Below are 14,299 nucleotides of genomic sequence, written 5' to 3'. Positions count from 1 at the left end.
GAAGACACTATCTTGAATATTAGACCAAGCCTTTCCCATTCATTGACATATATGTCATAAATATATATGTTATCTCATTGGAACCTTCAATGATTTCATAATAGCATGCGATGCGTCGTTACCTGCACACAGTTCTAGATCTGAAATAAAACAATTCATACTGTCAAACATAACTGTGTATTTCATCAGTATGTCAATTAAGATGTCAGTGTACTACTTTCACATTTGGGTAGTAAGCGTAGCAAAAAGTCTGGTATGTCACTGTGAAGTCAACATTTCCAGAGTGCCTATCAGTGTTCCTTTGTAATACAATAATTAACCAAAGAAAGCCTCCGCTGTACAGTATATGGACTATTTTATTGACTAGCAATTTACAGAGACAATTTCCAGGTATTTTCAAGGTTATTAAGACTTAAGACAGAGAGTGTGTGTGTGTGTGTGTGTGTGTGTGTTTGTGCGTGCGTTTGTGCGTCTGTGTGTGCGTGTGTGCGTGAGTGTGTGCATGTGTGTGTGTGTATGTGCGTGCATGTGTGTGCGCGCGCGCGCGTGTGTGTGTGTGTGTGTGTGTGTGGGGGCTAATGGACTCTGTGCGTGTTTAGTACTGTGTGCACACAAGGTTAAGTGTGTGCACACAAGCACAATTGCTCTTACTGAAGAAGTCGTAGCCAATAATGTTTAGTAATGATTAGAATTTATGATGTGAGTCACTAGTGTACAGTACATGATCTACCTAGTACAGTGTGTCACAGTACAGACACTTTGAAACATCCTTTCAATAAACATTTTTCCACTCAGCACTATAGGCTGCTGAGAAATGACATGATAAAAACTGCATCAACAAATCAGACCATCCAAGTCATGCAATCATCTTGTTTAAGTGGGAATATATAGCACTGAATTTCACTTAATGAAGCAACAATAAATGTGAAAGACAGTGCCAATGTTGATAGAACAGCTCCAGGCTGTATACATCTTGTTAACATACAGTAATGCACATTGCTCCATGACTATGCATATACAGAAAAATAAATATTGATATAACCAGTAAACCACACAATATTTCAACCATGCACCATCATTGCTCATTGATATCTGACCAGTGGCGGCTCTACAGGGGGGCATTGGGGGGCAATGCCAACCCGATTGGACACAAACCCTCCAGTCCAGATTGTCCAGTAGTACCCTATACCTTACCAATATTTGAATATGTTTTACAAATGTTAAATCTATTAAGTTCTTCATGATTATTATACATATATACAATTTTGATAAAATTATAAGAGTGCCCCTCACTTCACAGTTCACACGGGTGTGATTTTTCTATTTCTTTCCTCCTGTCTTGCAACTGCAATGATGGACCTTGTTCGAAAAATACTTTCGTACACCTTTTTTAATTTTTATTTTTGAGTGGTGCAACCACTCCAAGGAACAGCAATGTCCCTATGTCCTAACCGACTCCCTACTGTATGTCCCGATGTTTAGAGTACCAATAGGGGGTGCTGTTGCACCCCCTATTGGTAGCACTCGCACTCGCTTCAGACTGGTCTGATTTTTTTTTACACCTGTAAAATGTTATGTGACACTAAGTTGAGATGAGTTGAGTATTGCGGTAATTCCGTGACTGTGGGGATTCAGTTCATTTTGACCGTGGCAGACACCGTACTGACCTCAGGTTCATAATTGTTCTTCCTACAGAAACAGTTTTTGAGTAATTCGTAAATGGCAACTGCTGGGACAAAAAGGCTGGTGACTCCAGCCAGGAGGAAGATGATAAAGTAGATCCAGCTGGGATAGGCCAATGTCTCCAACACTGGGAAGTTTGCCTGAAGACATGACATAGAAGAGATTTTATAAAAATAAATAAAGTGTAGAATATATGTAACTGGCAAACACAAAATATGTTAAGTGGCAAAAAACAACATAACATAAAATATTCCTAAAATATAAATTATTTTGACTATAATTTTGTATAATGTGGCGACCCAGAGGGGTGGGTCAGGGTATTACATCCTTTTATGGTGCTGTTGTTGCACAAAGGATTATTGGAGGTGGAATTTTGTATTTAATGTTTGCTCATATTTCCTGGTGTGCGTATAATTATTGTATTTCAAAATGGAAGCCACCTCTTTGACCATGTGATGTAGCCTATGTGGTGCAGGATTGGCCTAAAACACAACTTTAATTTGACACATCTGAAATACATTTGAATGTTATGTGTGTTTTGATTATCCAAATAGCTGCTGTTATGCTGAACTTACTGAGCTGGGGTCCCAGGCGTTGTATGTCAGTACCTCACTGACTTGGGTCACAAAGTAAAAGATAAAGATAACAAAGACAATCAGAGGGCTGACGAATCTCCATGTCACCTGCCAGAAGAAATTGGGTTTGTGTCCAATCATAAATACAAAGTCTTCATTAAACCTGTGAAAAAAAAAACACATGACACACTCATGAGTTTCTCAGTATATCCATCCAGCTATGGAATATTGCCTTTGGCGATATAAAGGATTCACATCTTCTATTTAGCTATACTTAAGGTACAACTGCTTTAATTAGAATCAACAGCCTAGCATCAGAGGATATCATTTAGAGTAGCCAATCATTTTCTATGCCGTTTTCTGCCCAATTTTGTCATTATTCCAATCTTAATGCCTCCCCACACACATTTCTGTGTTGTCACAGCTGTTGTACCCTACTGACTCAGCTGCCATTGAGGAGCTCCCACCGGGAGGACATGGAGCCTTAGCCCTACTCCTCCTGCCCAACGCTCCCCGCTGACAGGTGCCACCCCAGCCCGTAGGAATACATGCAGTGACAAATATCACCGTCCCCGCCCAGCTTCCCTCCCCTGAACACGGGCCAATTGTGTTCGTGTAGACGCCCGAAAAAGCTGGTTGCACCATGGTGGACATATCCCGATACTGTAGCGGTATCGGAAAAGTATCGGTATCGGCCCTTTTTGTTCATATCGGGTCATATCGGTGTCGGTGAATATGCCAGTCTAACCACAGATCTGACACAGGAGTAAGGGGTTGACACTATGGCAGGTAAATATATAGTTTGCTTTGGATTATAAATATTATTCTCTGGTATCGGTATTCGGTATATCGGTATCGGCTAACAAAGAAATTGTGGTATCGGGATCGGATTCGGGAAAAGGGTATCGGACTTTACCACATACTATGACCTCTGTGATGGTGGGCATGGACTTTACCACGTACTATGCCACCCGAGCACCCAGAGGAATATTTTTTACCCAGAAATGTCACTGTGCCAAACATGAATTCTTTCCTCAAGGAACAATGCAACAGAAGTTAGTGTTTAACTGATGTAGCCTACCTATCGGATCCATATACGTAGGCTACAGCCATCATCTCACAAAAGCCGACTACTAGCAGAGGGACGGATCCAGCAAATCTGTCAAACAGAGCTAACCAGTAGTTACCAGACTGCTGGGAAAAGATGAGTGCAATCGAGAATGATATGAGGCAAACAATGCCTGAAACACAAAACAACAACAATTAGTGTTTTAAGTTAGTGGACAAACTGTAGTATATTGTCAACAAATATACTAATTATGTCATAGAGCAAAGAGGAGATCCGGGCACACTTAATGTTAAAAGGAGGAAAACTTTATTGAACCGACATGTTTCGACCTATACGGTCTTCATCAGGGCTGAATTATGTCACATGTGTCATTTACTGTACCTGTCAGCACGTCCTTGGGCCACTTCTCAGGAAAGACCTTGAGATCCTGCAAAGGAACCACTGTTCCCTCTATACACCCAAACAGGCTGGACAGCCCCAGACAGAAGAGCATGCAGAAGAAGAGCACAGACCACAGAGGAGCGAAGGGCATCTTGGTGATGGCCTCTGTGAACACGATGAATGCCAGACCTGTTCCCTCCACGCCCTGCAAAGCACAGAACAGACCAGAACATACACCAGCAGAATGTAATGGACTCATTCACTGTGATAATACATGCATTTTAACAGTGGGTTTTCAACCAGTGAGCAGGTGGTCCCCAGCTCAATGATGGTGAGGTGGTAACCAAATGGACCCTTATAAATCTTTAACTCTTGAGAGTGTAAAATTAAACTAAATGGACCTGTGAGGGTCCATTTGGTTTCATTTTACCTGTTAAACATTAGCATTACTTATAAGTCTACATAATCATAAAATGTAGAAGAATTTTCATCAACGTTTGCCTGTTATCTCTCCTATGGTACCAATATCAATACACAATGGAATTGTAGACAAAATCTTATCCAACGGCAACAACATATTCATTCGTTTTGAGTCTGAGAGGCATCAAATGGTGGTCTGTGGCTCAAATGTCAAATAAATAATGGGTCTTACTCTTGATATGAAAAGGTTTATGATTTATAACAGCATGCCATGTAAAATTAACAATTACAATAGGATGTTGTGTGTTTACATGTAGGATCATACCTCGCTGAGCAGTCTTTGCAAGTTGCAGATATTGAGGTCCAGACCCTGTATGACCTCTGACCCTGAGGCAGTGCTGTTGAGGTTTCCCAGCATGGTATCATAGTTGCTGTCTGTGATGGTCCCCTCTGGTAGCTCAAATGCATTGAGCAGCATTACAATGTTTCTGAAAGGGTCAATTCAAAATCATGAACTGAGAAATGTCTCAGTGACCCACAATGCCCTGGGTATGTACAGTAATTGCTTACGTTAGCTACACTTATGCTTAGTTTATCCTGCAAAAATATCTGTGAGGTTGTATGTAGATTATCTACAGTATATCCGGTATCATATGACAAAGTATAGTACTTCTTACACATTGTGGGCTTGACGATTAAACGATACAAAATCCCCAGTGAGCATTTCACATCAAAACTATTTATACCGTATATCTGTGCCTAATTCATACAGGTTGATGCTCAATATTTGCGTTCTGTGTGAAGGTATTCATGATGACACAAACTACAGATTGGGAAAGTATATCTTCAGTATATCTAAAAAGAAAATCAACCCTGTGTGTACGGACCTCAAATCAGGCTTAAAATTTGTGTTGAGCATCTCTCTTGTCTGAACTCAATGTTTAAAATGTGTGAATGTCAGATTGAAGGCACATACTCATTAAGGCAGTCATCAAACTGTGCAGTGGCCCTGAAGCCAATAATAGTGTAGATAACAGAGGCAGCAAAGATCGAAGTGAAAGCATTAACGGCGGAGATGATGACAGCATCCTGCTCACAGTTGTTGCTGTGTAAAAAAGGTGAGAAAACAACAATTGCAACAATTTTTAAGTTTCAAACTTTTAGATTGTGTAGTTGTACAGTTGTCGCATAAATTACATATTGCAAATGTTTCAGGCAGAATATAAACAAGACAGAATCTAAAAACGCTGTGGCTTCCATGTTGATCTCAGATATTATGGCCATTCTATGAAATCAAGTATTGTATGATGTCAGTATTTTCAGTCACCGTAAATTTCATCCCAATCCGACCTCCACTGACTTCCAAAATTAAGTTTGAAAAAGTGCAAACATGGAAAAGCAGGGAGTTAGTTCCTTGGCCTACTAGCATGCACAAGGAATCTGGTGCTGTGTTTTAACACAGACTCAAACTCACAGACCCTCATCTTGACAGCTCAGCCCATAAATACATAGATTTTCTTTTGTGCCATGGCTATAGAGCGTCGCAGTCCCGCCCCCTTTCATGACGACGCCAGGCCCAGGAAATAATTCCCAATGCATTTTCCCCATAGACATTTCACAAAGTATTTATTTAAAGACCTTTTAAGCGTTGTAGGAAGCCAACTCGAGTCGTGACAAAGCATGACAACAAACACAATATTTTAGACCAAGCAAATAATTACAAAGAAGAAAAACAACACAAAAAGTGTTGTAACCTGATTTGTCACGACAAGAGTTGGCTTTGTCCGCGGCGTAACGTCTTTAAATAAATACTTTTTGAAAAGTCTATGAGGAAAATGAACAGGGAATTCTTTTCCGGGTCTCTCGAGGGGGCGGGACTGCGACACTCTATAGGGGGGCGAGCAGTCTGGAAGAGGGTCTGTGTTTGAGCCCAGGGCTAATCTTGTAAACTGCTGCACAGATCAGCGCAAAATGTCTCCTTTAATTTAATTTTACAAATGGAAGTCAAAGGCGGTTGGTAACCATAGATGACTGATGTCACTTACAGACTGGCCACACTTAAGTCCGAGATCCACATGAAACCACGATGTTATTAGACACCCTCTTGTTTCATCTCTCCTGATAATATGGCCTCAATATGCGGAACAGTAGCTATTGTATACTTACTGAATAGAGTTGTAACTAGAGAAGGAGATGAGGCCTCCTTGGGCCAATGAACAGGAATAAAACACCTGGGCACCTGCATCCATCCATGTTGTAGGGTTCATCAACTCATTTACCTAACAGAGAAAGGACAATTAACACACATAGAAGACAATGCAGAGTTAGACTCACAGATATTTAAATAGTTACTTAGTTGTTTTAACACTGGTGTGACATAGCATGATTACATGCCTTCTCTTCTTGAATTCTTGAAACTTATCTCATAACAGCATTATACTTTCACAACTCATCTAGCTAGAGGTAAAAGATAATAATTATCAACAGACTGATGTTACTTTGCTTTACTACGTAGCCCCTGTGTGGCCATGGTAAGAATAACAAATTATCTCATCCGGACGAGATCATTTCTTGTCTGGACCAAATATTATCTTGTCTGGACAATATCTTGTCCGGACAAGAAAATATCTCGTCCGGCCACTCAGGGGCTCCGTTTTCTGCTATATTGACAGACATAAGGCAGTCAGGAGGTGTGGCCTGCCAGACAGTTAAAGGACCACTTCACCACTTTTCAACTTCTCTTCCTATAATTGGTCCTCACTAATGTTCATGATAAAATACCACCATTCTTTCCTACTCAGTCTGTGTCTCATAGGAGGGCTGTGGGCAGTTCGGACACCCGTCCACCAGTGACATCATCGATGGTGAATCCAAGCTAATAGAAACGGCAGGCTTTCTTTTCCTGAAAAGTTGCAATGCAAAAGTTGAAGCCATCGTTCTCACGATAATAAAAATCTAAATATATTTTAAAACAAATCTTGTTTAAAAAAAATCTGCCTAATGATGATGTCACTGGTGGACGGGTGTCCGGACTGCCCAAAGCCCTCCTATGACACACAGACTGAGTAGGAATAAATGGTGGTGTTTTATTATGAACATTAGTGAGGACCAATTATATGAAGAGATGTTGAAAAGTGGTGAAGTGGTCCTTTAAGGCAGGAATTAGACTCCGACTGATGCCAGATTTTTAGGTCCATTGCCGATACAGATTTTGCTGAGTCCTAGACCTGGGCTATACAGTAGGTTACTGATGTTTTGACTGATGTATTGTCAAAAAGTGCAAAATTTTCTAAAAAATGTGCTACTTCACGATTTTCTAGTTTCTATTAAGAGTTTTGAAAATGTTCAAAACTTTCCGAAATAGCGGATCTACAAGATTGGCTGATCTTTTTTTTCTTAAAAAAATAAATAATTAGGCCTATACTTATTTTCCCGATACCGATGTCATCAGATAAGTCAAACAATGACCGATATATCCGTCTGGCTCTAGCAGGAATCAAACCTACAATGAGGTGGTGTATATACTTTCAAGAGAGTACATGTGCTTGCTGTACTAACATCTGGAATGAAGAGGAACTTGATGCCCTCCAAAGAGCCTTTGAGAGTCAGACCTCTGATGAGGAAGATGGTGAGCACCAGATATGGAAGGGTGGACGTGACGTATACAGCCTGGATTAGAGAGAGAGAGAGAGAGAGAGAGAGAGAGAGAGAGAGAGAGAGAGAGAGAGAGAGAGAGATTGAGATTCACTGGTTTCACTGCTTCACAAGTATCAGTTACATACAGGACTGGCCAGATGTATATTTAGCAGACTTCTTAATGTAAAATATGTACTTTTTTGTTGAGTGTAGCAGCAATCCTACTTTGCCTGTGGTCTCAATCCCTCTTATGCAGCAAATATAGAGTATGGTCCAAGCAGAGACTAAACAAAGCACCATCCACCACTGTAGACCCCCAGCGTCCTCTATGCTTGCCGAGATGTTTAACGTTTCTCTATACCAGAAGTAATCCACTGGAGAGCTCCGTTCACATTCCGACACAACACCTGCAGGGGGTACAAAACAAACATTTATCAGGGGCACTTCTCACACAGTTGCTGTGGCTTTCAGCTAATTCTTGAAGATTATCACAATGATAATTATGACACAATCCACATTGATGGAGAAGATTCTCCTCCTACAATTCCCATGATGCATTTTGTGGTCAAGCATCAGCTAGGCACCTCATACAGTTTATTATAGTCTATGGGCGCCAAGCCGCCAATACATCAACCTGATGCGTGTATATTCTGTGGTCAAGGTATAATTGTCTCCACCAGGCCGAAGGCATGGGGAGAGAGTATGTTTTGCACTCCGTCCGTCCGTCCGTGTGTCCGTCCGTCCGTCCGTCCGTCCGTGTGTCCGTCCGTGTGTCCGTCCGTGTGTCCGTCTGTGAACAGCTAATCTCTGGCACCGTTGGCTTGATCGCAGCCATACTCTGCACACACACTCCCTGAATGCCAGAGCTGAACCTCTGCCCCAAAGTTTTCACATTGGCCTGTTATAGCGCCACCAGGAGGCCGCTTTGTGCAAAACAAATGTTTTGACAGTACACCTACAGATTTTGTCCAAACATTACGCAAATTGGTACACAGTCTCTCTAGAGCCATTCAACGAAACCGGTCTTTCAGATTTTTCACACTCCATCCTGATTGGCTAAAATTGGCTTCCAAAGTTCGCAGGAGTACTCCGTTTCAAACAAAATGCTGCAAATCATGAACACATGGTGTGATTTCCATGAAATTTGGCACGCACATTCCCACTAGGTCGAGGAAGAAATGCCACTTGAATATTTTCAACTCAGCCTCATGGTGGCGCTATAACTGGTCGATTTGTGTTTTACCTATAACTGCACCGATCTGTGTAAAACCATGTATGCACACTCCCTAGAGGCCAAGGAAAAACCTTTGCCTGGAATTTTTCACATCTGCTCTTTATAGCGCCACCAGGAGGCCGACATATGTAAAACACATTTTCTAATATTACTCCTTCAGATTTTATCCAAATTTCACGCAAATCGGTACACATGCTCTCCATAGTTATGTGATCATGTGATTTGTTTGATTTCTCATAATTATCCATCCTGATTGGCTACGATTGGTTTCTAAAGTTTTCAGGAGTAGCCCGTTTGGTACAAATCGCCACAACTCCTCAACGCAGCGTCCGATTGCGGTGAAACTGTGCATGCCTATTCCCACTACTAGACACTACTAGGTTGAGGAAGAAATGCCACTTGACAGTTTTCAAATCAGCCTCATGGTGGCGCTACAACAGGCCGCGTCTCACACACACACACACACACACACACACACACACACACACACACACACATACACACTTTATATTACTCCTAAACATTTTGCCAAACATCACACACAATCCTATCCTCCTGGTGGAGACCTGTGCCCAGAAGGGCACTTTTTCTAGTTTTAGACATCGTTTCAGTGCCACAGGAAAGACAGCTCAATGTTGTGGCTGCTAATGGAACATAAGCTTAACCAGCTCAGTGGCTTTGTGGTTAGACTGCCTGCCCTGAGACTGGGAGGTTGGGGTTTGATACCTGCCTGTATCAATCATGACAAAGACTCTGAAAAATGGTGCCCATAGCCTCCCCGCTTGGCACTCAGCATCAATTTTTGATTTTAGTTTTAGTCATAGTATCTTGATTAGTTTTCATTTAGTCATATTTTAGTCACATTTTAGTCACCTGGAATGTCTTAGTGTTTAGGATTTTAGTCGACTAAATCTACAGTTGATTTAGTCGACTGAAATGTGTTTTGGCGGTTCTTGGTGCCGTCGTAATGACTCCTGCCCTATGGGTCTCATGGCTCGGCAAGGCTTACTTAATGGAACATACTGTACAACAAATATATTGTTGAAAATCGCGTCCCTTTGCCTTCACAAATGCGAAACATATTAAAATCTCATATGCTATTCAAAGTAAGTGTACAGGAATCCACAATGTGGACCCTGGACATATTACTACATCATTCAACAACACTATGGAGTATACATGCATGTATGAACACCTACCTGTGAGATTGTCATTGAGTGGGCACTGACTCCATGGCAGTGGGCTCTGGAAGGAGTTGTAGAGATACCACAGCACCCAGACAATGATGTTGTTGTAGTACACGCCAATCAGAAACGACACAGTCATAGAAGCAATTCCTGTCGGGTGCAGAGACAATAATGAATGAACCATAATACCATTGGTCTGAGGAACCAGAAACAGGTTGGTTCACATGTTCTTACAGGTCTTTATAGAGCGCCCAAGTCCTGATGACGTCAATCGCTCATCCCCTCGATTCCCCTGGTTCACGGAAGTAATTTCTCTATGGAGAATAACATGGGGTGATCTTAATATCGTCTACTATAAGCATTGTGGTCCAAAAATAAACAAGCTGTCTCTGCGTTATTGTCAGGGAGGTGTCTCTGTATCGTTTGCGACAGTCACGACACTCATATATTATGAGCGAAAATGTAACTAATTCAGCAGCAGTAACATTAGCGTTTTCTCTCAGTCAGTTCATTCTTCATATCCATATGAGTGAAGCGGCCTGGATGATTTGTTTATTTTTCAAACACAGTTCTTATATGAGGCGATCTAAAATCCCCCTATGGAGATTACAATGCAAATAAAAAGTACATGAACCCATGGATTTGCGCCCTCTACCGATATTGACGTCAGACTTCGGTGCTCTATTTAATCAGGAGTGTAATATTAACAACCAACCATGAAGGAACCAATCAAGGTATAACAAATGTAAAAGTAAACAAATTACTTTCCTAAAGTTCCTTCTGCATCGTTTTTATAAACAGAATTGAAACAAACATGTTGTAATTTTATACAGCAGTGGTTCTCAAAGTGGGATTCCGGCGACCCCAGGGGCCTCGAGGCCCGGGGTTTCCAGTGGGTCCCCAGCCAAATGAGCATCAGTTTAACCAACCCTGTTTCAAGTTCCCAGTCTTATGGGGGGGGGGGGGGGGGGGGTCCCAGGCACAAGGTATTTTCCGAAGGAGGTCCGCAGCCAAATACATATGTGTTTGGGGGTCCTAGACATGAAAAGGTTTGAGAACCACTGATATAAATGATGGGAATTTATATGATTTGCACACACCAACACCAGTCAGGTATGGGCTAATGGACCCCCATACTCCCACACTGCCCTTCCTCAGGCGCTGGCCGATAGCAAACTCCAGGTGGAGCATCGGGATGCCCTCTAGAACCAGCAGGATTAGGAAGGGGATCATAAACGCTCCTGCAATGACAATAACATTCTTTTCAGGTAGAAAGACAAGAGTAGTAACAATAAGTTACACGCACGCACACCCACATGCACGCGCACACAGGAAATTGGGTAATGCGTGGAAACTGTAATGCACTGTAAACTCAATGACATTATTAAGACATACTGGTTTTTTTTGCCTTTATTTTATATTTTAGGCTGACAGGAAATGGGGAGAGAGATGGGGGAGGGCTGTCGAGATCGGGAGTCAAACTTGCGGCACACTGCCAGACTGGATTACCAGCCAAGGTGCCTGGACCGCTGAGCCGCGGTGGCCGAACGGATTGCGGAGCGGTCTTGATACCGGAAGGTCGCCAGTTCGAATCAGCGGTCCGACACGTTAAAATGACCACCGCTGAAGTGCCCTTGAACAAGGCATTGAACCACTACGATGAAATGTGTTCTATGAGCAGGGCCTGGCTGGAAACAAGTTCTTGAGCTTAGCCCAGATACCCTGGGTAAATATAGTAATCATTTCATTTCAGCCTCGGCCCAGGCCAAGACATACTGTAGTTTTGCAGGTAAACAGATTGCATCCTACAGTACCTCTCAGGATCATATTGCTCATTTGTCTTGTGGTTCTACTGGGTCTTTTATTATGTGACTCCTGAACCTAATGTGCTAGTGTAGGAGTGCGTTATTGGCATTGTACAATTATTGTCAGGTGAACCAATGATAAAGCAGCTAAGATTAATGGATCTGTGTGGACATTATGGGAATGACATCATAGTGTGACCAAAAGTGTCTTTGTGTGTCTTGGTAACTGTCCAGGCATCGGACACCATCAGGGGGCTGCGCGAGTTTATGTATGTGTGGGTTTCCTCTGTGTACTCTTCCCTTGCCCTTGAACAATGTACTCTAATATAAAACCGGTTGGTCCCTTGGTAAGTTGGTGCTGTACTGTGGCTGCTTAATGCCCTACAGAGGGGCAAATCTCCCCAAGGGCATAATAAAGCATACTGTCTGCACTTTAGCCTTCATATATTTTGAAGCAGCTATGATCTAGCCGTAAATAATGGTTTTATAAAGGTAAATATTACAACTTGCATGTCTGACTTTATGGGCAACTCACATTTTATTGCTTCTTTACTATGGGTATAACTCCTTAACTACTTGATAGACTTTGGCAGACTTACAATATCAATTTAAACAAGAATTATTCCAACTGTGCTGTTATAAAAATGTGCATGCAATTGTCATTTATATTATGGTTGTCACCAGCTCATTACTGCTGTAACGGGAAATTACATTAAAGTTGTTACACCAGGCAAGTCCTTTTCCAGAGTGGTCACAGTGCCAGTGGTCACTGTTAATATTTAACTTTAAACACGTGCTAATAATATAGTCTCGTTTTGTGCCAACATATACATTTTGACATGGGAAGTTATGCACATCCAAAAAGATTTGTCCTTGTTTCATACATTTTTCGTTCAGGGCAGGGTGGTTCTGGTTTATAGAAACATAAAAAACATATACCTACTTTTACTTGTGGTACTTTAAGTATATTTTGAAGCCGATACCTTTGTACCTTTACTCAAGGGTAGCCTAAGATTTAAACTCTTTATAGATGTATTTCTCTTAGGCTAACTCAAGGATACTTTAAGTGTATTTTGATGCAGATACGTTTTTACTTTTACTCAAGTAAGTACATTTTGAACTAGTGGGAATGTGTGTGCACAATTTCACAGAAATCACACAATGTGTTCATGATTTGCGGCATTTTGTTAAAAACTGAGCAGTCCTGCAAACTTTGGAACCCATCTTAGTTTGAAAAATCTGAAAGACCATAGTGTGCCATTATTATTACCTTAAAGGACCACTTTTCAACCTATCTTCATATAGTAGGTCCTCACAAATAATCATGAAAAAATGGCGCAATTTTGTTCTACTCAGTCTGAGTCTCATAGGAGGGCTGTGGGCAGTTCAGAAACCGTCTTCCAGTGACATCATCGATGGGGAATACAAGCTAATAGAAACGACAGGCTTACTAGTCCTGAAAAGTTGCAATGCAAAAATGGAAGCCATCGTTCTCACGATAATGAAAATCTAAAATTTCTTCATACTTTTCAACTGACCTGAATGAATAGAATTGCAGTCTTGAATATGGTAAATGGTGCATTTATATATTTAAATAGATTATGCATTACATTCACCTATTCATACACCGATGGCAAAGGAAAGCATGCAAGGAACCAACCTGCACATCAGGAGCAATGAGTTCAACATCTTGCTCAAGGACACCTTGATACTAACTCTGGGGGAGTTTAACCACCGCCACACATATGTCAGTGATGTGTAATATCAGTTACACATACAGAAAATATTACTGTAATCATTTTTTTTTAAACACATTGTCTCTCCAATATCATGACCAATGATGCATTTCTTACATTTTAATGCCCAATCATTGCAAGTGTGTACTTTATAGTTTTCTAACAATAATAATTTCCATATATTTGTTAGTTGGTCCATAAACCATGTGACACATACCTCCTCCATGACTTTGACACAGGTAAGGGAATCTCCAGACGTTGCCCAGTCCCACACAGAATCCCACACAGGTGAGCAGATACTGGGCCTTGCTGTCCCATTTTGGTCTGTCCCCTGCCTCTGTCTTCTCCAGCTCCTCTAGCTCCTCATGGGAAGGGATTCTTTCCTCAAGTCCAGGGTTGGGGAGGACCAGTCTCATGGTGGCTGGCTGCAAACAATGAAGCTTCACTCCTGCTTAGTGCTTACTATTCCGTTTAGTTGCTGCTAAACGGAATAGTGGTGCAGGTCTGGTTTTTGCTTGTGAAAGACCCCTGTCCCGTGGGTGTGTAGTCATGGGACTTTTTATCAGTATAATA

General features: G+C 41.6%; 1 protein-coding gene across 1 annotated transcript; it reads right to left on the bottom strand.

Annotated features, from left to right (window-relative positions):
* Window positions 1-1,631: 1,631 nt before the first annotated feature.
* Window positions 1,632-14,142, bottom strand: LOC306938044 (sodium-dependent neutral amino acid transporter B(0)AT1-like; the record flags this gene model as incomplete). Its single annotated transcript, XM_079522067.1, has 12 exons — window positions 1,632-1,823; window positions 2,259-2,421; window positions 3,340-3,499; window positions 3,709-3,913; window positions 4,454-4,616; window positions 5,105-5,233; window positions 6,295-6,407; window positions 7,687-7,797; window positions 7,990-8,171; window positions 10,198-10,335; window positions 11,286-11,426; window positions 13,944-14,142. 12 exons carry the CDS (start codon window positions 14,140-14,142, stop codon window positions 1,632-1,634), a joined length of 1,896 nt encoding a protein of 631 aa, XP_079378193.1.
* Between the last annotated feature and the right edge of the window lie 157 nt (window positions 14,143-14,299).

The sequence above is a fragment of the Electrona antarctica genome (genome assembly GCF_951216825.1).
Source record: "Electrona antarctica genome assembly, chromosome: 15".
Classification (NCBI taxonomy): Eukaryota; Metazoa; Chordata; class Actinopteri; order Myctophiformes; family Myctophidae; genus Electrona; species Electrona antarctica.
Note: the sequence above shows the minus strand (reverse complement) of the source record. Positions and strands in the feature narration are given on the sequence as shown.